General features: G+C 48.5%; 1 protein-coding gene across 1 annotated transcript in view; it reads right to left on the reverse strand.

The window, feature by feature from the left end:
- Positions 1-11785: 11785 nt before the first annotated feature.
- Positions 11786-24775, reverse strand: part of LOC124048022 (myosin heavy chain, fast skeletal muscle-like) — a 37774-nt gene continuing 24784 nt past the window's right edge. The window contains exons 29-40 of the mRNA XM_046368372.1: positions 24114-24310; positions 20843-21026; positions 20543-20708; positions 20114-20238; positions 19634-19942; positions 19201-19404; positions 18937-19062; positions 13985-14155; positions 13598-13702; positions 13409-13504; positions 12137-12268; positions 11786-11903 (exon numbers count right to left, since the gene is read on the reverse strand). Coding sequence (XP_046224328.1) covers positions 11883-11903; positions 12137-12268; positions 13409-13504; positions 13598-13702; positions 13985-14155; positions 18937-19062; positions 19201-19404; positions 19634-19942; positions 20114-20238; positions 20543-20708; positions 20843-21026; positions 24114-24310 — 1836 coding nt within the window. The 3' untranslated portion in view covers positions 11786-11882. The remainder of the gene's footprint in view (positions 11904-12136; positions 12269-13408; positions 13505-13597; positions 13703-13984; positions 14156-18936; positions 19063-19200; positions 19405-19633; positions 19943-20113; positions 20239-20542; positions 20709-20842; positions 21027-24113; positions 24311-24775) is intronic.

The raw sequence follows: 24775 nt of genomic DNA on the forward strand, positions 1-24775 counted from the left end.
CCTGGCCTGGCCTGGCCTGGCCTGGCCTGGCCTGGCCTGGCCTGGCCTGGCCTGGCCTGGCCTGGCCTGGCCTGGCCTGGCCTGGCCTGGCCTGGCCTGGCCTGGCCTGGCCTGGCCTGGCCTGGCCTGGCCTGGCCTGGCCTGGCCTGGCCTGGCCTGGCCTGGCCTGGCCTGGCCCTGGCCTGGCCTGGCCTGGCCTGGCCTGGCCTGGCCTGGCCTGGCCTGGCCTGGCCTGGCCTGGCCTGGCCTGGCCTGGCCTGGCCTGGCCTGGCCTGGCCTGGCCTGGCCTGGCCTGGCCTGGCCTGGCCTGGCCTGGCCTGGCCTGGCCTGGCCTGGCCTGGCCTGGCTGGCCTGGCCTGGCCTGGCCTGGCCTGGCCTGGCCTGGCCTGGCCTGGCCTGGCCTGGCCTGGCCTGGCCTGGCCTGGCCTGGCCTGGCCTGGCCTGGCCTGGCCCTGGCCTGGCCTGGCCTGGCCCTGGCCTGGCCTGGCCTGGCCTGGCCTGGCCTGGCCTGGCCTGGCCTGGCCTGGCCTGGCCTGGCCTGGCCTGGCCTGGCCTGGCCTGGCCTGGCCTGGCCTGGCCTGGCCTGGCCTGGCCTGGCCTGGCCCTGGCCTGGCCTGGCCTGGCCTGGCCTGGCCTGGCCTGGCCTGGCCTGGCCTGGCCTGGCCTGGCCTGGCCTGGCCTGGCCTGGCCTGGCCTGGCCTGGCCTGGCCTGGCCTGGCCTGGCCTGGCCTGGCCTGGCCTGGCCTGGCCTGGCCTGGCCTGGCCTGGCCTGGCCTGGCCTGGCCTGGCCTGGCCTGGCCTGGCCTGGCCTGGCTGGCCTGGCCTGGCCTGGCCTGGCCCTGGCCTGGCCTGGCCTGGCCTGGCCTGGCCTGGCCTGGCCTGGCCTGGCCTGGCCTGGCCTGGCCTGGCCTGGCCTGGCCTGGCCTGGCCTGGCCTGGCCTGGCCTGGCCTGGCCTGGCCTGGCCTGGCCTGGCCTGGCCTGGCCTGGCCTGGCCTGGCCTGGCCTGGCCTGGCCTGGCCTGGCCTGGCCTGGCCTGGCCTGGCCTGGCCTGGCCTGGCCTGGCCTGGCCTGGCCCCTGGCCTGGCCTGGCCTGGCCTGGCCTGGCCTGGCCTGGCCTGGCCTGGCCTGGCCTGGCCTGGCCTGGCCTGGCCTGGCCTGGCCTGGCCTGGCCTGGCCTGGCCTGGCCTGGCCCTGGCCTGGCCTGGCCTGGCCTGGCCTGGCCTGGCCTGGCCTGGCCTGGCCTGGCCTGGCCTGGCCTGGCCTGGCCTGGCCTGGCCTGGCCTGGCCTGGCCCTGGCCTGGCCTGGCCTGGCCTGGCCTGGCCTGGCCTGGCCTGGCCTGGCCTGGCCTGGCCTGGCCTGGCCTGGCCTGGCCTGGCCTGGCCTGGCCTGGCCTGGCCTGGCCTGGCCTGGCCTGGCCTGGCCTGGCCTGGCCTGGCCTGGCCTGGCCTGGCCTGGCCTGGCCTGGCCTGGCCTGGCCTGGCCTGGCCTGGCCTGGCCTGGCCTGGCCTGGCCTGGCCTGGCCTGGCCTGGCCTGGCCTGGCCTGGCCTGGCCTGGCCTGGCCTGGCCTGGCCTGGCCTGGCCTGGCCTGGCCTGGCCTGGCCTGGCCTGGCCTGGCCTGGCCTGGCCTGGCCCTGGCCTGGCCTGGCCTGGCCTGGCCTGGCCTGGCCTGGCCTGGCCTGGCCTGGCCTGGCCTGGCCTGGCCTGGCCTGGCCTGGCCTGGCCTGGCCTGGCCTGGCCTGGCCTGGCCTGGCCTGGCCTGGCCTGGCCTGGCCTGGCCTGGCCTGGCCTGGCCTGGCCTGGCCTGGCCTGGCCTGGCCTGGCCTGGCCTGGCCTGGCCTGGCCTGGCCTGGCCTGGCCTGGCCTGGCCCTGGCCTGGCCTGGCCTGGCCTGGCCTGGCCTGGCCTGGCCTGGCCTGGCCTGGCCTGGCCTGGCCTGGCCTGGCCTGGCCTGGCCTGGCCTGGCCTGGCCTGGCCTGGCCTGGCCTGGCCTGGCCTGGCCTGGCCTGGCCTGGCCTGGCCTGGCCTGGCCTGGCCTGGCCTGGCCTGGCCTGGCCTGGCCTGGCCTGGCCTGGCCTGGCCTGGCCTGGCCTGGCCTGGCCTGGCCTGGCCTGGCCTGGCCTGGCCTGGCCTGGCCTGGCCTGGCCTGGCCTGGCCTGGCCTGGCCTGGCCTGGCCTGGCCTGGCCTGGCCTGGCCTGGCCTGGCCTGGCCTGGCCTGGCCTGGCCTGGCCTGGCCTGGCCTGGCCTGGCCTGGCCTGGCCTGGCCTGGCCTGGCCTGGCCCTGGCCTGGCCTGGCCTGGCCTGGCCCCTGGCCTGGCCCTGGCCTGGCCTGGCCTGGCCTGGCCTGGCCTGGCCTGGCCTGGCCTGGCCTGGCCTGGCCTGGCCTGGCCTGGCCTGGCCTGGCCTGGCCTGGCCTGGCCTGGCCTGGCCTGGCCTGGCCTGGCCTGGCCTGGCCTGGCCTGGCCTGGCCTGGCCTGGCCTGGCCTGGCCTGGCCTGGCCTGGCCTGGCCTGGCCTGGCCTGGCCTGGCCTGGCCTGGCCTGGCCTGGCCTGGCCTGGCCTGGCCTGGCCTGGCCCTGGCCTGGCCTGGCCTGGCCTGGCCTGGCCTGGCCTGGCCTGGCCTGGCCTGGCCTGGCCTGGCCTGGCCTGGCCTGGCCTGGCCTGGCCTGGCCTGGCCTGGCCTGGCCTGGCCTGGCCTGGCCTGGCCTGGCCTGGCCTGGCCTGGCCTGGCCTGGCCTGGCCTGGCCTGGCCTGGCCTGGCCTGGCCTGGCCTGGCCTGGCCTGGCCTGGCCTGGCCTGGCCTGGCCTGGCCTGGCCCTGGCCTGGCCTGGCCTGGCCTGGCCTGGCCTGGCCTGGCCTGGCCTGGCCTGGCCTGGCCTGGCCTGGCCTGGCCTGGCCTGGCCTGGCCTGGCCTGGCCTGGCCTGGCCTGGCCTGGCCTGGCCTGGCCTGGCCTGGCCTGGCCTGGCCTGGCCTGGCCTGGCCTGGCCTGGCCTGGCCTGGCCTGGCCTGGCCTGGCCTGGCCTGGCCTGGCCTGGCCTGGCCTGGCCTGGCCTGGCCTGGCCTGGCCTGGCCTGGCCTGGCCTGGCCTGGCCTGGCCTGGCCTGGCCTGGCCTGGCCCCCTGGCCTGGCCTGGCCTGGCCTGGCCTGGCCTGGCCTGGCCTGGCCTGGCCTGGCCTGGCCTGGCCTGGCCTGGCCTGGCCTGGCCTGGCCTGGCCTGGCCTGGCCTGGCCTGGCCTGGCCTGGCCTGGCCTGGCCTGGCCTGGCCTGGCCTGGCCTGGCCTGGCCTGGCCTGGCCTGGCCTGGCCTGGCCTGGCCTGGCCTGGCCTGGCCTGGCCTGGCCTGGCCTGGCCTGGCCTGGCCTGGCCTGGCCTGGCCTGGCCTGGCCTGGCCTGGCCTGGCCTGGCCTGGCCTGGCCTGGCCTGGCCTGGCCTGGCCTGGCCTGGCCTGGCCTGGCCTGGCCTGGCCTGGCCTGGCCTGGCCTGGCCTGGCCTGGCCTGGCCTGGCCTGGCCTGGCCTGGCCTGGCCTGGCCTGGCCTGGCCTGGCCTGGCCTGGCCTGGCCTGGCCTGGCCTGGCCTGGCCTGGCCTGGCCTGGCCTGGCCTGGCCTGGCCTGGCCTGGCCTGGCCTGGCCCTGGCCTGGCCTGGCCTGGCCTGGCCTGGCCTGGCCTGGCCTGGCCTGGCCTGGCCTGGCCTGGCCTGGCCTGGCCTGGCCTGGCCTGGCCTGGCCTGGCCTGGCCTGGCCTGGCCCTGGCCTGGCCTGGCCTGGCCTGGCCTGGCCTGGCCTGGCCTGGCCTGGCCTGGCCTGGCCTGGCCTGGCCTGGCCTGGCCTGGCCTGGCCTGGCCTGGCCTGGCCTGGCCTGGCCTGGCCTGAGCCTGGCCTGGCCTGGCCTGGCCTGGCCTGGCCTGGCCTGGCCTGGCCTGGCCTGGCCTGGCCTGGCCTGGCCCTGGCCTGGCCTGGCCTGGCCTGGCCTGGCCTGGCCTGGCCTGGCCTGGCCTGGCCTGGCCTGGCCTGGCCTGGCCTGGCCTGGCCTGGCCTGGCCTGGCCTGGCCTGGCCTGGCCTGGCCTGGCCTGGCCTGGCCTGGCCTGGCCTGGCCTGGCCTGGCCTGGCCTGGCCTGGCCTGGCCTGGCCTGGCCTGGCCTGGCCTGGCCTGGCCTGGCCTGGCCTGGCCTGGCCTGGCCTGGCCTGGCCTGGCCTGGCCTGGCCTGGCCTGGCCTGGCCTGGCCTGGCCTGGCCTCACCCTTACTGTAGCAATCCCCATCCTAGCTCTAACCTTAACCCCAATCATAGAAGCCTAATCCTAAAACCGAATTTTGACTAGAACCCTGACCCTAACCCTGACCTTAACCTCAACCTTAACCGCAGCAATCCCCACCCTAGTCCTAACCTTAACCCTGATCCTGAATCTAACCTCAGCCCTGACAATAACCTCAGATCCAATCCTGACCCTGAACATAATCCTGATTTTTAACCTCACTTCAAGCTCTAATCCCTAATCCTGAACCTGGACCTAGATTCTGACTTGAATTCAAACCCAAGTTCCCGTATAACAAATTATGTATCCTTAGGAGCAATAGAATTAGAGAACAGGTGCCCGTGTATATGGTCCTCTTGAAGGGCAATTTTTTCCTAACCCTAACCCTAACCCTTACTGGCTAGACCAGTTAAACTATTAAGAGGGGAAGAGTGTATTGATATTACTCCCCAACACTCTAATGTACTGAATCTATCGATTACTTTTAGACTTACAGCGGCAGAACAGCAACTTCTGGAGAAGGGCCTTATGTTTATTCCGACACCCGCTAAGATCGATCGTATGGAGCTCAGGAGGGATTTGCACACTTATCATAGAAAATTAAAATTACTTGACCATTTTAATTATAATACTGACAATCAAAGAGTACCATTCATTGGTCCATCACACTGGGAGCCTAAGCTACAGGGAGTGTCTAATACGATGCAGACTTTAATTCAAAGGGACTCTACTTCCTTTAGTACATTTAGGTTCTATATGGCAGGAAAGGATAATCTTACAAAACAAGAACGGAATTCCTTAAATTCCTTAAGTAAGAATTCAAACATAATTATAAAACCAGCGGATAAGGGATCAAAGATTGTCATTTTGGATAAAACCCAGTATCTGATAGAGGCGAACAGGCAGTTGAGTAATTCTAAACATTATAGGCCACTGACTCACTCATTGCAGCAGGAGACCCAGATACAAATGAGGGAGATTATAGGGGAACTTCATGAGAATAATTACATTACAGACAAACAAATGTTTTATCTATTTGGACCAGATACCCCACGCCCCAGACAATTTTATTTGTTGCCTAAAATCCACAAACCTCCTGAGACGTGGACCATTCCCTCAGAGGTTCCATGTGGTAGGCCGATTGTATCGGATTGTGGTTCGGAATCTTATAGAATAGCAGAGTATTTGGATTATTTCATAAATCCCCTGTCACGGAAACATCAAAGTTTCATTAAGGATACATACGAATTTGTGACACAATTGAAAGGAATTAGTGTGCCTAAAGAAACTGTGTTTTTTTCAATTGATATTGACTCCTTGTATACTAATATCGACACCAACTTGGGTCTCAGAGCAATCAGAAATATTTTCCATAAATATCCAGACCCAGATAGACCAGATGGGGCGTTGCTACAACTATTGGAACTTAGTTTAACAAGAAATGACTTTGAGTTCAACTCGGATTGGTTCCTCCAAATTCATGGTACAGCTATGGGGAAGAAGTTTGCCCCATCATATGCCAATATTTATATGGCAGAATGGGAACAATCTGCCCTCCCAAAATGCATAAAGCTTCCATCCTTGTATTTGCGGTATCTAGATGGTATATTTGGGTTATGGACACATTCTGCCTCAGATTTTATGGAATTTGTGAGGATTTTGAATACACATCATCCGTCGATTACGATTAAATACAACGTTCAGCCGGAACGAATAGAATTTTTGGATACAGAGGTATTTTTTGTAGAGGGGAGGGATAACCTGAAGCAATTAGCAACAAAGGTTTATTTTAAACCCACGGACACTCATTCCCTCTTACATAAATCCAGTTTTCACCCAAAACACACCTACAGAGGGTTGATAAAGTCGCAGCTTATAAGATTTCATAGGATTTGTACACAGGAAAAACATGTAAATGAGGCTATAGGAATTCTCTTTAAGGCTCTTAGACCCAGAGGATACTCAAAACGTTTCCTCCGCACTATAAGAGCGGAGGTGAACACTATGGTGGCAACTGAACCTATACATGGGAGGACTAACAATGATGGCTGTATTATCCCATTTGTCACCACGTATTCACAATCTTCTATGATGTTTAATTCCATAGTGAAGGATCATTTTAAGCAGACAAGGGGGGAGGGGGACACCCTCCAACAGTTCAGAGTAATATCAGCATATCGGCGAAATAAAAATTTGAAAGATGTGCTGGTACACTCTGGATTCAAGGAGAAGCTGGTGCGGCGGGGACCACACTTTAGACAAGTTAAATATATTCAGAATAAATGGTCGGGTCTAGGGGTCCCGGTGTGGGAGGGATTCCAATTGAAGACTACTAACATTGTATATGGAATTGAGTGTCTGAAATGTGGGAAATGGTATATTGGAGAAACTAGGAACTCCCTGGAAGCCAGACTCAAACAACACCTATATCATATAAGTAAAGAGTCAGTTAAAACCACACTATACACCCACTTTAGATCTCATCCAGTAGCCCAGTTAAGAATAGCGGGGTTGGAATCTAACCAAGGGTGGTCGCTAAAACAGAGACAGATCAAGGAGCGAAGTTGGATCAAAAAATTGGGTACTTGCAATCCCACAGGTCTCAATGAAAAGTATTAGAGACTCTAATTCTCCCAACCTTGATCGGAACATTAAACCTGAACCATCCCTATCCCAGTTTACCCTCACCTTAACCTGAGCAATCTCACTCCTAACCCTAGCCAAGTATCACATTCCTAATTTTAACCACAAATCTCAACCTTAAGTCTATTTTATTAAGCTTAAAACCTCATTTAATTCTGACTATAATCCTAACCCTAACCCTAACCCTGACCTTAACCTCACCCTTACTGTAGCAATCCCCATCCTAGCTCTAACCTTAACCCCAATCATATAAGCCTAATCCTAAAACCGAATTTTGACTAGAACCCTAACCCTAACCCTAACCCTAACCCACAAATCTCAACCTTAAATCTATCTTAATAAGCTTAAAACCTTATTTAATTCTGACTATAACCCTAACCCTAACCCTAACCCTGACCTTAACCTCACCCTTACTGTAGCAATCCCCATCCTAGCTCTAACCTTAACCCCAATCATAGAAGCCTAATCCTAAAACCGAATTTTGACTAGAACCCTAACCCTGACCTTAACCTCAACCTTAACCGCAGCAATCCCCACCCTAGTCCTAACCTTAACCCTGATCCTGAATCTAACCTCAGCCCTGACAATAACCTCGGATCCAATCCTGACCCTGAACATAATCCTGATTTTTAACCTCACTTCAAGCTCTAATCCCTAATCCTGAACCTGGACCTAGATTCTGACTTGAATTCAAACCCAAGTTCCCGTATAACAAATTATGTATCCTTAGGAGCAATAGAATTAGAGAACAGGTGCCCGTGTATATGGTCCTCTTGAAGGGCAATTTTTTCCTAACCCTAACCCTAAACCCCCCCCTAACCCTAACCCTAACCCTAAACCAACCACCCCCCCCCCTAACCTTAACCCTAACCCTAACCCACTCCTAACCCTAGCCATGTATCACATTCCTAATCTTAACCACAAATCTCAACCTTAAGTCTATTTTAATAAGCTTAAAACCTCATTTAATTCTGACTATAACCCTAACCCTAACCCTGACCTTAACCTCACCCTTACTGTAGCAATCCCCATCCTAGCTCTAACCTTAACCCCAATCATATAAGCCTAATCCTAAAACTGAATTTTGACTAGAACCCTAACCCTAACCCTAACCCTAACCCACAAATCTCAACCTTAAGTCTATCTTAATAAGCTTAAAACCTCATTTAATTCTGACTATAACCCTAACCCTGAACGTAACCTCACCCTTACTGTAGCAATCCCCATCCTAGCTCTAACCTTAACCCCAATCATAGAAGCCTAATCCTAAAACCGAATTTTGACTAGAACCCTGACCCTAACCCTGACCTTAACCTCAACCTTAACCGCAGCAATCCCCACCCTAGTCCTAACCTTAACCCTGATCCTGAATCTAACCTCAGCCCTGACAATAACCTCAGATCCAATCCTGACCCTGAACATAATCCTGATTTTTAACCTCACTTCAAGCTCTAATCCCTAATCCTGAACCTGGACCTAGATTCTGACTTGAATTCAAACCCAAGTTCCCGTATAACAAATTATGTATCCTTAGGAGCAATAGAATTAGAGAACAGGTGCCCGTGTATATGGTCCTCTTGAAGGGCAATTTTTTTCCTAACCCTAACCCTAACCCTAACCCTAACCCATTAAAAGGGCACACCTACAAACGAAACAACACCTGTATAACATTAAAAGGGCACACCTACAAACGGAACTCATAACCCACTTCCAGGAGCACCCCATCACACACCTTACCATATCAGGGTTACAGTCACATATAGGCTGGACCTGTGGGCAGCGAAAGAGGGTAGAACGGGAGTGGATCCAGCACCTGCAGATAATAACGCTAAATGGCCTGAACGAGAGGTTTTAGAAAATGGGTTTTAACAGATAGGAAAATGGATGGAGAAGAACATGGTTTTATTCATGTTTTATTTTTACTGTCTATATATTTATGGTTTGTTTGGTTTTAGTTTGGCACTTCCTCTTTTAGGTTTTTCCTTTCCTTTAACCCTTTCACACGTACCATCACACGGGTGTGATCGCTCTACAGTGGTCCCTGAAGCTTACGATCACACTCGTGTGTTTAGAATGCTCGTTTAGAACGGCAGTTTCGAATGACGCAACAATCAGCGTTTGAGCTGGCCACTGTAGGGTTAGGGTTAGAGAGGGTTAGGGTTAGGGTTAGAGAGTCAGACCGAAATGCAGCGTGTAGGTTACTCATGACTTTAATGAAGATAAATGCGGTACATGAAATAACTGTATAAGAAAACAACAAACGGAACGTGAACTAATTACAGCCTATCTGGTGACAACTACACAGAGACAGGTACAAACACCCACAAAATACAACGCGAACACAGGCTGCCTAAATACGGTTCCCAATCAGAGACAACGATAAGCAGCTGACTCCAATTGAGAATCGCCTCAGGCAGCCAAGCCTAACTAGACACATCCCTAATCATACACAATCCCAATTAATACAAACCCCAATATGAATACAACATATAAACCCATGTCACACCCTGGCCTACCCAAACATATACCAAAACCACAAAATACAATAACCAAGGCGTGACAGCCACACTTTTTTCTGAAAATATTTACACAAACACAGTCCTTACAAAGTTACGTCCAGAATGTCAGCAGTTTACTTTTGGATGCATTGTTCAGATATTCACAGAAGAAGATACAGCATAACACCATCATCCTTACCGGAAAAATGTAGGCTACATTTGTCCTAGCGTTGAGGATAGATTGACCCAACACAAGCAGTCATATTTTCTAACTCTCGGCTGATGTAAACTACAATATGAATTAGCTAATAGCAATTACTATATATAATGAATTACATCACGGGTGAGCTCACCATTGATCGAAATAACTAGGTAAAATACTTTATAGAAATTGAAAGTAATCCGACGATTAGTTTCAGCGCACAGCCATGCATTTTTTTCCTCACAGAAACCGAAGATAATAAGAGAAGAGGAGATGAGTTTGGAGTTTGGCCTTTTTAAGTACTACACCTATTGTATCAGATCATCAGAAATGGGAGGGATAAACAGGAGATAGGCCCGTGCACCGTAAAACTAACTAGTTGAAACGAAACACAATTATATTCAAAACCTAACCCTAACCCTAACCCTAAACCTAACCCTAACCCTTTTCCCTAACTGATTTGAAGAACACTGCAGAGCAAGTCTCATTATTCTCTACAAACTCACAATGTACACGCCGCAGGAAAGCAAAGGCCTTACGCTCATGTACCTCACTAAGCTGAGCTTTGAGGATGGTAGCACACAATGTCCATTGAAGTAACGAGGTTGCCAGCCTCGTACTCGAGATCAAGAAAATGTTGAAGCTGCAGAGATACCGTGATGAGATCCTGAGGCCCACTTTCCTGCCATTCATCCGCCGCCATGCATACGCCACCATCACCTCATGTTTCAGCATGATAATGCACTGCCCTGTATCGCGAGGATCTGTACACAATTCCTGGAAGCTGAACGTGTCCCAGTTCTTCCATGGCCTGCGTACTCACCAGACATGTCACACATTGAGCATGTTTGGGTTGCTCTGAATCGATGTGCGTGACAGCAGGTTCTAGTTCCCGCCAATACTCAGAAACGTTGCACATCCATTGCAGAGGAGTGGGACAACATTCCACAGGCCACAATCAACAGCCGGATTAACTCTATGCGAAGATGATGTGTCACTGCATGAGGCAAATGGTGGGCACACCAGATACGGGCTGGTTTTCTGATCCACGTCCCTACTATTTATTTAAGGTATCTGTGACCAGCAGATGCATATCTATATTCTCAGTCATGTGAAATCCATAAATTAGGGCCTAATGAATTGTATTTCAATTGACTAATTTCCTTATGTGAACTGTAACTCAATAAAATGTTTGAAATTGTTGCATGTTGTGTTTATTTTTGTTCAGTATATTTTAATGTGCAAAGATTTTGCATGATATACGATCTGCAATTTTGTATTTGAGGGACATGTTTCTCTAAACTCCAAACTTATTCTGGGGGGGATTGATATTCTGATAACTGCCAGATTGTCATTAAGCAATTGAGTAAACTGTTACTATAAAACCTTCATTGCACATTTTTGACGTATTTTGGCAGGGTCTTGGGAGGATTTGACAACAACACTTGATCCAATACATCTTATGGGTGCCTTGGTTCATCCAGATCTTTTTTATCCAGGTCACATATCTTGCTTTTGCTCAATTATGCAGGCAAATGTTAGCAATGTGAGGACATCCTGGTTGACTAATAATGTCAAATAATAATGGATAATGGGTTTCGGAAATACGTGGCAGCGCCAAATGTTAACTGGGTTCCATTTGAGATGACACGCAGCAAGTCCCATCTCTTCCATCTCCTCATTGGGTTTTCATTAGCCTATAAACCCATGTGGATGCTTGAAAGATGAATGAGGAGAGATTAATCAAAGATGCATGTCAAGTAAAATAACAACCCAATGTCATTCTCCCAGGACAAACTGGCTAGAAACAGCTAACTAGCTATGGGGTTGTTTTTGGTACCTGGTTTTTATTTTGGGTACCTGTTTGGTGTTGTTGGGGGTTGTTTGGGGTGATTAGTAGGACCCTTCTGGCTGAAAGTTAATGCTCTGGCATTGACATGAGCAAAGGGCAGCTCCACTGCCATTTCTCCAGCCTCATCCCTCAGCTGTTAACCCAAAAACATGGCTGCTGTAACGAGAGTGGATTCGGGAGATAACCACTTCCGTGGTGCCCCAGGTTATTAATGGTTGAATTGAGGCATGGTTTATTTCAATCACGTAATCAATTAAACGTCAGGTAATCAATTTGATAAAATAGCATGTCATATCATTTAATAATAGTAAGACACAACAACAGTCCAAAAAAAGTATATGTTGGCCAACATGTTTTTAATCAATGCTCACAATTTCACCATGAAAATCATATTTTATGCAACACAGTAAAATGTTAAGAGACTTTGATCTTGTTTATTCAGAAGCTTCTTTGCCCTGTAAGAAGGAAGAAAGAAAATAATGGATCAGTATGAAATAATGAACATGCTAAATTAATGAACATCAAAATAATATAATCAATCAAGCATTTAAGGCTCAGTAATAAGCTTGGATTTTTTATTTTGAATTTCAAAGTTCCATTTTAGTTTGAATTATACTGAAGCATAGGTGGAGTTGATGTGGCCATATTTGAACATGAGTCGGGTGTAGGTTTAGCAGCAGCTCTTTACCTTTCCACCGTCACGGGTCTTGGCTCTGAGCTTGTTGACTTGAGTCTCAGCAATGTCAGCACGCTCCTCAGCCTCCTCCAGCTCATGCTGCACCTTCCTGAATTTAGACATGTGCTGGTTGGCTGCTTCCTCCTGAGAGGGAGAGCATAACATCAGTATATTGTTTGAAGATTCAGGAAGCAAATTCATATTCTTTAAAAATAAGTATTTTAAATGTGTTTTTTATCTTCAGATAGCAATGTGCTGTAAATAGGGAGCTAGATGATACAGCAGAGAAAGTGTGAACGGGGATCAGACCACTGCCTGCAGGGTGAACGGGGATCAAACCACTGCTTGCAGGGTGAACGGGGATCAAACCACTGCCTGCAGGGTGAACGGGGATCAAACCACTGCCTGCAGGGTGAACGGGGATCAAACCACTGCCTGCAGGGTGAACGGGGATCAAACCACTGCCTGCAGGGTGAACGGGGATGAAACCACTGCTTGCAGGGTGAACGGGGATCAAGCCACTGCCTGCAGGGTGAACGGGGATCAAACCACTGCTTGCAGGGTGAACGGGGATCAAACCACTGGCTGCAGGGACATATCTGATCCAGGGGCACTGGCACTACCAGTAGACCAGCCACCAGGATGCAAATTAATACTAACCCTATACTATGCATTGAGAAATGTGCATAATATCTTCAGCAATTACTTGCCATATCAATTGAGTCAATATTGACTAATGTGCAGAAGCACTTTAAGGTTGGAATCCGTTAATACCACAACAACAAAGATGTTATTACAACAACAAAGATGTTATTACAACAACACAGATGTTATTACAACAACAAAGATGTTATTACAACAACACAGATGTTATTACAACAACAAAGATGTTTCTCAAAACAACAAACACTTTTGTTTTCTTTCACATCATTGACTTAAATTATCTATAATTTTCTTCTTGTTTATTTCTCGTGTTAGGGTTATATATTTCTTTACCTTTTATTGGTTATACTATTATTGACTACTGCACTGTTGGGTAGGGGTGTCAAGTTTCACTAACTTGCACACAGAATAGATTTTATTTTACCACAACACTTCATACTCATCTCCTTTGTTTGATAAACAAAACAGAAACAATAACAAATGCGCCTGGGGCGACCAGTGTTTCAACTTTTGTTAATCTCAGCTTTAACTAAACTGTATTTACATGAAGGTAACGAGGGAAAAATATGTTTTCGAAAGCATGCTTTCAGAGTATTTGACTAAGTACAGCAGATGACTTACTGCTTCCTCAGCCTGCCTCTTGTAGGCCTTCACTTTCATCTGCAGCTTATCTACCAGGTCCTGAAGCCTTCCAACGTTCTTCTTATCCTCGTCAGTCTGTGGGACAAAATCAAAGATTCACTGCCTCAGTTTTATATTCCAACCTGTTTGTGTTAGTGTAGATTTTGTGAAAAAGGCACTTCCTGTTACCTGGTAGGTGAGCTCCTTGACTCGGCGCTCATACTTGCGGACTCCCTTGACCGCATCTACACCTCTTTTCTGCTCGGACTCCAACTCAGTCTCAAGCTCACGCACCTTTGTAGAAGAAATTAACATAGGCATTTGTTTGAGGTGGTGAAATCATACATAACAAATCTTTGTAAAACAGAGGTATAGTCTTCTACTCAGTCAAGGACGTACAGTAGCTGTCTGTTCATATACTTTTACAATTTTAATTGAAGGGATCTGTAATGTTAACAGCAGCTTTTCATTATCTAGGTGGGTTATTGAGAGAAAAAGTCATTACACAATGCCCAAGAAACAATGTCCAGAAATCTGTTTTTCAATCCACTCTAATCCACCCTCTTGTTAACTCACCCTGGACTCCAGTTTCTGGAGCTGCTTCTTGCCTCCCTTCATGGCCAGGTTCTCAGCCTCATCCAGGCGGTGCTGCAGGTCCTTGACTGTGACCTCCAGGTTCTTCTTCATCCTCTCCAGGTGAGAGCTGGTGTCCTGCTCCTTCTTCAGCTCCTCAGCCATCATGGCGGCCTGGAATGGTAGTTTGTTTAATGTATGTCTCTCTAGACCAGGGTTCTCCAACCCTTCTGTAGGTTTTTGCTCCAACCTCAGTTATAATTAACTGGATGCAGAATATCAACCAGCTCATTATTAGAATTTTTAACATTTTAGTACCACTATCGTTTTCACTATATATCCTAACTCTTGGTGATGTCATTCGAAACCACAATTTCAACTCTCACTGCTATGTGGACGACATGCAGCTGTACATTTTGACAAAACATGGTGAAGCTCCAAAATTGTCTACCCTGGAAGCCTGTGTTTCAGACATAAGGAAGTGGACGGCGGCAAACGTTTTACTTTGAATCTCGGACAAAACAGAGGTGCTAGTTCTAGGCCCCAAGAAACAAAGAGATATGCTGTTTGATCTGACAAACAATATTGATAGTTGTACAGTCACCTCAAATAAAACTGAAGGACCTTGGCATTACTCTGGACCCTGATCTCTCATTTGATGAACATATCAAGAATATTTCAAGGGCAGATTTTTTCCCACCATAATAACATTGCAAAAATCTAAAACTTATGCAAAAATTATGATGAAAATCTCATCCATATTTTTGTCACTTCTAGATTAGACTACTGCAATGCTCTACTCTCCGACTACCCGGATAAAACATAAAATAAACTTCAGTTAGTTCCGGAGGTCTGACGATGGAGAAGAAGGCAGATGGAGAAGAAGGCAGACGGAGAAGAAGGCAGACGTTTTATGTGCCCCCAACCGATTGTGCTTTTTTTGTTAGTTTATTTGCAACGTATGTTTTTACTTATTTTGTACATATTGTTGCCGCAACAGTCTCTCATGACGGAAAATAACTTCTGGACATCAGGACTGCGATTACTCACCACGGACTGGCAGAATCCTTTTTTTCCTTTGACGAGTCTGATGAGGCCGGCGCGAAAAAATATACTTCTTTCTCAGGAACAGGCCCTGAGGAGAAAAAGGGTCCGGAAGGCGGGCTGCCTTCTGAGAATTCGTAAGCGATCGGAAAAAAAACACTTCCATTCTGCAAGCAAACTTGAAATCTTTGGACAATAAAATAGATGACCTACGTGGAAGATTAAACTACCAACGGGACATTCAAAACTGTAATATCTTATGCTTCACAGAGTCGTGGCTGAACGACGACACTATCAACATACAAGCTGGCTGGTTATACGCTGCACCGGCAGGATAGAACAGCGGTGTCTGGTAAGACAAGGGGCGGCGGACTATGTATTTTTGTAAATAACAGCTGGCGCACAATATCTAAGGAAGTCTCACGCTATTGCTCGCCTGAGGTAGAGTATCTCATCATAAACTGTAGACCACACTACCTACCTAGAGAGATTTCATCTGTATGAAAAACAAGAAAACGCTCACCTAGATGTGGCGCTTCTAGTAGCCAGGGACTTTAATGCAAGGAAACTTAAATCAGTTTTACCAAATTACTATCAGCATGTTAAATGTGCAACCAGAGGGAAAAAAAAAACTCTAGACCACCTTTACTCCACACACGCATACAAAGTTCTCCTTCGCCCTCCATTTGGCAAATCTGACCATAATTCTATCCTCCTGATTCCTGCTTACAAGCAAACATTTAATCGGGAAGCACCAGTGACTAGATCAATAAAAAAGTGGTCAGATGAAGCAGATGCTAAGCTACAGGACTGTTTTGCTCGCACAGACTGGAATATGTTCTGGGATTCCTCCAATGGCATTGAGGAGTACATTACATCAGTCATTGGCTTCATCAATAAGTGCATACCCCAACCAGAAGCCATGGATTACAGGCAACATCCGCACTGAGATAAAGGCTAGAGCAGCCACTTTCAAGGAGAGGGACTCTAACCCGGAAGCTTATTAGAAATGTGCCCTCTAATCCTAACCCTAACCATCAAACAGGAAAAGTGTCTATACAGGACTAAGATGGAATTGTATTACACCAACTCTGATGCTCATCGGATGTGGCAGGGCTTGCAAACCATTACCGACTACAGAGGGAAGAACAGCCAAGAACTGCCCAGTGACACAAGCCTACTAGACGAGCTAAACTACTTTTATGCTCGCTTCAAGGCAAATAACACTGAAACATGCATGAGAGCACCAGCTGTTCTGGAAGACTGTGTGATCACGCTCTCCACAGCCGATGTGAGTAAGAACTTTAAACAGGTCAACATTCACAAGGCCACAGGGCCAGACAGATTACCAGGATGTGTACTGCGAGCATGCGCTGCCCTTTCCCACCTGGACAAATGTGAGAATGATATTCATTGACGACAGCTCAGCGTTCAACACCACAGTGCCCTCAAAGCTCATCAATAAGCTAAGGAGCCTGGGACAAAACACCTCTCTCTGCAACTGGATCCTGGACTTCATGACGGGCCGCCCCCAGGTGTTAAGGGTAGACCACCAACAAACTATCATGGTCCAAGCACACCAAGACAGTCGTGAAGTGGGCACAACAAAACCTATTCCCCCTGAGTAGACTGAAAAGATTTGGCATGGGTTCTCAGATCCTCAAAGGGTTCTACAGCTGCACCATTGAGAGCATCACTGCCTGGTATGGCAACTGCAAGGCACTACAGAGGGTAGTGCGAACGGCCCAGTTCATCACTGGAGCCAAACTTCCTGCCATCCAGGACCTCTATTACCAGGCAGTGTAAGAGGAAGGCCCTAAAAATTGTCAAAGACTCTAGCTACCTTGGTCATAGACCGTTCTCTCTGCTACCGCACGGCAAGCGGTACTGGAGCGCAAAGTCTTGGATGCTTCTAAACAGCTTCTACCCCCAAGCCATAAGACTCCTGAACACCTAATCAAATGGCTACCCAGACTATTTGATCGCTGCTACTCTCTGTTTTTATCATTTGTATATAGTCTTGATGTTGACATTTTACTGCTACTCTTTAATTACTTGTTACTTTTATTTCTTATTCTTATCCGTATTTTTTGTAACTGCAATGTTGGTTAGGGGCTCGTAAGTAAGCATTTCAGTGTTAGGTCTACTACACTTGTTGTATTCGGCGCATGTGACTAATACAATTTGATTTGATTTGAAATACAGCTGCTAAAATCTTGATCATATTACTCCAGTGCTGGCCTTTTCCTGTTAATGCTATCGCTGATTTTCAAGGTTTTACTGCTAACCTACAAAGCATTTCATGGACTTGTTCCTATCTATCTTTCCGATTTGGTCCTGCTGTACCTACCCACAAGTACGCTCGATCACAAGACGCAGGCCTCCTTATTGTCCCTAGAATTTCTAAGCAAACAGCTGGAGACAGGGCTTTCTCTTATAGAGCTCCATTTTTATGGAATGGTCTGCCTGTCCATGTGAGAGACGCAGACTCGGTCTCAACCTTTAAGTCTTTACTGAAGACTAATCTCTTCAGTAGGTCATATGATTGAGTGTAGTCTGGCCCAGGGGTGCGAAGGTGAATGGCAAGGCACTGGAGTGACTAACCACCCTTGCTGTGTCTGCCTGGCTGGCTCAGCTCTCTCCACTGAGATTCTCTGCTTCTAACCCTATTACTGGGGCTGAGTCACTGGCTTACTAGTGCTCTTCCATGCCGTCCCTAGGAGGGGTGCGTCACTTGAGTGTTTTGCGGCCCCCTCGGGCTTGTGCATTGGGGTAGTAAGTTGGTGATCTGTTGATATCCCTTTAGTAGTGAGGGGAATGTGCTTTGGCAAAGTGGGTGTGGTTATGTCCTAACTGGTTGGCCCTGTCCAAGATTATCGTCATACGGGGCCACAGTGTCCCCGATCCCTCCCCCCTTCTCACCCTCCATTATCTATGCTGTACTATATGTACCGGGGAGCTAGGGTCAGTCTGTGCTATCTGGTGTAATTCCCCTGTCTTATCTGGTGTCTGGTGTGAACTTAAGTATGCTCCCTCTAATTCTCCCACTGTGATTATTATTTGACCCTGCTGGTCATCTATGGAACATTTGAACACCTTAAAGAACGATCTGACCTTAATGGCCATGTACTCTTATTATCTCTGCCCAGCACATTCAGAAGAGGACTGGCCACCTCTTAGAGCCTGGTTCCTCTCTAGATTTCTTCCTAGGTTCCTGACTTTCTAAGAGGTTTTTCCTAACCACCATGCTTCTACTTCTGCATTGCTTGCTGTTTGAGGTTTTAGGCTGAGTTTCTGTGTAAGAACTTTGTGACATCTAATGATGTAAAAAGGGCTTTATAAATACATTTGTTGGATAGATTTAGAGCAAAAACCTACAGGAAGGTAGCTCAAGACAGAAAGCCTCCCATGATGTACCAATGTTCCAACATACATATCTACTAAACCAACGTCAGTTTGGCAGAGAGGAATCGAGACGTTGGGAGCCATGAGCGCCCTGCAGTAAAAATGCTAACTTGATAGATCACTCCCAAAGGTGCTTCTACAAAGTATTGACTCAGGGGTGTGATACTTATGGAAATTACATCTGTATTTCATTTAACACGTTTGAAAAATGTCCTAAAAACATGTTTTCACTTTGTCATTATGGGGTATTGTGTGTAGATTGGTGAGACAAAAATCTAATTAATCCATTTTAAATTCAAGCAGTACCACAACAAAATGTGGAATTAGTCGAAGGGTATGAATACTTTCTGAAGGCACTGTAGATTAAATGTATTTATTAGGCTGTTAGAATCGATGTTGCCTCAAACTGGGATGCCTCGAGGCTCAGCCAATACTAGTGTTAACCAGCCCTGTTATCATTGGGGCCAAATGAAGTTGATGTAATTCAATAGATCATGAGAACTCACATCAGTGATGGCCTTCTTGGCCTTCTCCTCTGCATTCCTGCTTTCCTGGACTATGTCCTCCACCTCTCCCTGCACCTGCACCAGGTCAGTCTCCAGCTTCTTCTTGGTGTTCAGAAGGCTGGTGTTCTGGAGGAAACAAGACAAATGGTTTGACTCTCAAGAGAATTTACTTGTCATAAGGCAGAAGTTACAACATATAAAAGCAAGCACTGTGTAAATGGTATGTTTGGTTGAGTTTCATAAGAAATTGATTTTGACCTGTACCTGGGAGTGCAGCAGTCCAACACGCTCGCTAGCGTCCACCAGCTCAGTCTCAGCCACTTTGCGGCCTCTCTCTGTCACCTCCAGGGCAACTCTCAGCTCCTCGATTTCAGCCACCATCAGACCGTTCCTGCGCTCCACCATGGCTGCCTGCTCCTTCATGTCCTCTGAGGCACGGACGGCGTCATCAAGGTGCAGTTGGGCATCCTGGGGTTCATAATGACAGGTTCATTAGGACTTGTGGAAGTAGAGGTGATAGGATCGGTGATAAAAAAAATTATTGGTAAGAATTTCCTCAATATCCCTACATTTCCACAGTATATTAGTCCAATAGATTCAATATTTTAAATTGCATGGTTAAAGCCTGTTTTAAAGATTCACGAACAAATCCCTCCCCATTTTTAGATGTTTGAGCCTGATGTCCCATTCCCTTTACCTTGAGCTGTCCCTGGATGTTCCTCAGATGTTTCTGGGCCTCGGCCGCTTGGCGGTTGGCGTGGCTCAGCTGGATCTCCATCTCATTCAGGTCTCCCTCCATCTTCTTCTTCACCCTCAGGGCATCATTCCTGCTCCTGACCTCAGAGTCCAGGGTGCTCTGCATGGAGTCAGTCAACCTCTGGCTGTTCCTCTTGATCTGCTCCATCTCCTCATCCTTCTCAGCAATCTTCCTGTCTACCTCACCCTTGACCTGGTTCAGCTCCAGTTGCACACGCAGAATCTTGGATTCCTCGTGCTCCAGTGTGCCCTGGACAGGGAGAAGCAGTCAGGTAATTTGTGTTCAATAGATTTGGATGTGAATAACACCAGCAATTAAATATATATGACTACAATAAACACCATTACAGACATCATTGGACTGTAGCTAGCATTGGCACGGGTAACACTGCTTTTCCCATCAAACAGCTGCAGTTTGTACCTCCGCCTCCTCCAGAGCGGTCTGGATCTCAGACTTCTCTGTCTCCACGGTCTTCTTGGCCTTCTCTAGCTCATGGATGCTCTTGCCAGTCTCTCCGATCTGCTCAGTCAGGTCAGAGATCTCCTCTGCACACACAAACACAGGAGCAGTTTAGACTTGAGAGATAATTTTTTGTGGATATTACCAATGCACTGAAGTTGACATTGAATCATAATAACAGATAAATAATTAACAGCACTTCATATGGTCTTGCAAATATAATTGCCCTTCACTTCCTTGGGTTGTTCATAGGAACGCTGATTACGAGTACAAAAAATATAATTTTATACTCAGAGATGGTGTAATAGTAATTTAATGTAAGTTTGATGGTTAAAGCTCCCTCCATCTTTACAACACATGAGCAAAATATAACTGCTGTCAGATGCTCACGTTGCAGGTTCTTGTTCTCTCTCTTCAGAGTCTCCAGATGATCCAGAGCCTCCTCGTAGGAGTTCTTCATCTTGAAGAGTTCAGTGCTCATAGATCGAGCCTCCTTCTGAGCTCCTTCCAGCTCAGCCTGGCTTTCCTCATACTTCTGCTTCCACTCTGACAGAACCTAAGGAAATCCATAGGATTTTCATTAGAACTCATTGATGGAGTTTTGAATCAGGAATATGGTACAATTATACTACAACTGATCAAATTTCAGACAGAAAATATTACCCTAGAGTGAGGTTTATTCATTTTCACCTTGTCAAAGTTTCTCTGCTTCTTGTCAAGGTTGGAGGCCATTGTGTTAGCTCTCTCAATGTCAATCATTATGTCCTCCACCTCTCCCTGCAGCCTCTGCTTGGTCTTCTCCAGGGAGGCGCACTTGGCGTTAACTGCCTCAATAGTCTCTTCAGCCTCCTGCAGACGCTGGGCCAGCTTCTTCCTGTTGGACGACAGACGGTGGTTTTATTGTGAACAATTTTTTCCAAAACAAATGTTACAATACTTGACATTTTCTCAGAGCCCCCTACCACTAGTCTCTCTAGACATCTTGGTTGCCTCCCACAATGTTCTAATGTTCTGGCCTAACCCCTCTGTACATAGTAGAATGGCAGTTTGGTACTATGTCACGGCCTATATAACTACCCACTGGGCACAAACTGGTTCAATCAACATTGTTTCAACATTTGTCAATGTATTGTTACATAAAATACATTGGATTTAAAAAAAGGTATGAACAAACTGTGGTGAAAGGTGAAAATGAAACTACAGGATTACATCAACATGGTGACATTTTCAACACTGACAAACCTTGCATAAAATTTGTTGAATTTGTACCTTTGAAACAACATCAGATCTTCAACGTAATAATCTCTATCAGAAAAAAACAATAGGCTGGACAGCACCTCCTACTGGAGAGTTGATCTATCTACAACTACCCTTTGGTCCTCCATCCAGGGTTTTAACTGGGCTTCCATATTTGTCACAGGCTGTTACCAATCTGCTGTCGTGAGAATGGTTGTTGAGAAATCTCCACTTAATAGGTTCAGTGTTGCGTTGTTATCAAAGTCATTCCAAAAGGGTAGTTTTAATAGAGCAAATGAACTGGAACCATACATAAATACAATTATATTATCGATGATGCTGTTGATGGGAAGTCATCTTATTGTTTAAATTGAATCCAGGATTCAACTAAAAACAGACAATACATATAGGCCTAGCATTTTAAGCTTTGGCAGCTTTCAAATGGAATCTACAACTTAGTAAATTAAATGTTGGATTGATGTCTCCATCTCAAGTCTCTGAACCTAAAATCTAAGTTAAAAAATGACTAAATCAAACCATCCTTTAAAGTTTGATTTAGACCTATTAATTAACCTTGATTTTTGGTTGAAATGGAGATGTGAATGCAACATCAATTATTAATTTGTAGACAAACTGGAATTTAAAAAAAGACTCACAATTTGATATTACTTTTGTAAGACAGCCTAACATTAAGTTATTAACAATCTTACAAACTAATGTACAAATATTTGTTATTGTACATTAGATTTCCACAGAGTAATGAGTAACACATACATGGCCACATTTTGCGGTTACTCAATTTATGTCTAATGTAATCATAGAAAGCATTCAGGGTTGTCAGTCTGTGGAAATCTTACCATTGCTGTAATAATCTGCATCGAATATCGAACGGCATTGATCACTTGCACTATATACTTAATGTCATCTCAACTAGTTGAAATCCAGGTCATTTGGTTGTGTCATTTGATCGAGCACATTGATAGCATTAAGGGTTCTATTCAATCAGATCCTCTTTAAATCGACATCCACATTGCGGTTGTTTTGGTTGTGTCAAAGGTGGAACTGCGTTAGAGCTGTCAAATCCACAAATGGCACCTGGCATACACCTAAAACTGGCACTGTCATTGGCTGCACGGAGTCGCATTAAGAGAAATCCCATGCAGCCTTGCTTACAAATTTGAACACTGGAATGTGAGATGTAATCTACTCCTCCAATAGGGTGATAGATGTAATCTACAGTCGTGGCCAAAGGTTTTGAGAATGACACAAATATAAATTTTCAACAAGTCTGCTGCCTCAGTTTGTATGATGGCAATTTGCATATACTCAAGAATGTTATGAAGAGTGATCAGATGAATTGCAATTCTTGAAAAAGAAGAGTCAACAATATTGACTCTTTGCATCAACTTCATGGAATTTTCAGTAAAAGCCTTTGACACTTTTTAAATGCTTGTAATTATACGTCAGTATTCCATAGTAACATCTGACAAAAATATCTAAAGACACTGAGGCAGCAGACTTTTTTTGTGTAATTCTCAAAACTTTTTGCCACGACTGTACACCTCCATTAGGATGATAGATGTAATCTTATCCTCCATTAGGATGATAGATGTAATCTTGTCCTCCATTAGGATGACATATGTAATCTACACCTACAGTACATTAGGATGATAGAAATCCTCATTGTTTTGTTTAATGATTTTCAATTTGAGCGTCATAATTTCTATACAGCTACACTTTCTTGGTCTGAATTTGTTACGCAAGTGGGATAGGTGTGGCTTGATGACAATGATCAAGAGTGGCTTCTAACCAATTTGACAGTTCCAATGAAGTTACACCTACGACATTGCCAAAATATCAGCTATGTGGGTGACGGCTATCGCCGGTTAACGCATGATCTGATTGATTTTTTAAATTGTTTAATTATTGGTGAAAATGTGCTGGAATCTCATTGATCAATGTATGCCATCAGCATATCACCCTGCATACCACTGCTGGCTTGCTTCTGAAGCTAAGCAGGTCCTGGTCAGTCCCTGGATGAGAGAACAGATGCTGCTGGAAGTGGTGTTGGAGGGCCAGTAGGAGGCACTCTTTCCTCTCAATGCCCCAGGGCAGCGATTGGGGACACTGCCCTGTGTAGGGTGCCGTCTTTTGTATGGGACGTTAAACGGGTGTCCTGACTCTCTGAGGTCATTAAAGATCCCATGACACTTATTGTAAGAGTAGGGTTGTTAACCCCGATGTCCTGGCTAAATTCCCAATCTGGCCCTCAAACCATTACGGTCACCTAATAATCCCCAGTTTACAATTGGCTCATTCATCCCCCTCCTCTCCCCTGGAACTATTCCCCAGGTCGTTGCTGCAAATGAGATTGAGTTCTCAGTCAACTTACCTGGTAAAATAACGGATAAATAAAACAATAGATATATCTACCAAATATGACCCAAATTCTCCATGTTGAAATGACATGGTGGGTACCGTATCTGTTTGAATAAAATACAGATAGCAGCTCGCAAGATGGCAGCTACTAAGATGGGGATCACAGGTTATTTTTAATAGGACCCACCCCACATTCTTTTTCTTATTAAAGTTGCCAAGAAAGTGTCAAAATTGAAACCAGACCACACTGCTGTTGCCTAAGGTGTGGGTTTATGAGACTACTGTACCACTACAACGTCACCACCCACACCCTATATGTGAGTTTCTGCTGTTGCGTGCGACTCACTTGGCCTCCTCCAGCTCCTCTGTGCGCTGAATGGCATCAGTTTCATACTTAGTCCTCCATTGAGCCACCTCGCTGTTGGCCTTGGACATGCCGCGTTGCAGCTCTGCCTTTGCCTCCTGCTCCTCCTCAAACTGCTCCCTCAGTAGGTCACAGTCATGGCGGGCAGACTGGACACCATGGGCCAGTGCATTTTTTGCCTGTGAGATAGAAAGGAAAAGATAAAGAGAAATTAGAGAGATAGTAAAACAAATGACAGTAGATGGCGCTACAGTGGATAGTGGACATTTTACTCTGCTATAAAAAATGTAAATAATGTATGCTGATCTTAACTTTTTGGTATGCAATGTCTCCACTATCATTTCCTTTGACCCAAAAACATCTTCTGGACATCAGAAGAGCGATCACTTGCCTCAATTTGGATGAAGATTTCTATCTCAACGAATCGGCAGCTCTGGGCATTCTGCTTACTCCGGACCAGGCCCTAATCCCTGGTACTCGAAAGAGGAAGTGGCGGCCAAAAAAGAGGCAGGTGAGGCAGCCTCCTAATGAGATTACGTCAGCAAACAAATAAACCAACTTTCCCTTTGTTCTATTGGCTAGCGTACAATCACTGGAGAACAAACTGGACAAACTCTTATCAACGGGACCTAAAGAACTGTAAT

The sequence above is a fragment of the Oncorhynchus gorbuscha genome, linkage group LG11 (assembly GCF_021184085.1).
Source record: "Oncorhynchus gorbuscha isolate QuinsamMale2020 ecotype Even-year linkage group LG11, OgorEven_v1.0, whole genome shotgun sequence".
Classification (NCBI taxonomy): domain Eukaryota; kingdom Metazoa; phylum Chordata; class Actinopteri; order Salmoniformes; family Salmonidae; genus Oncorhynchus; species Oncorhynchus gorbuscha.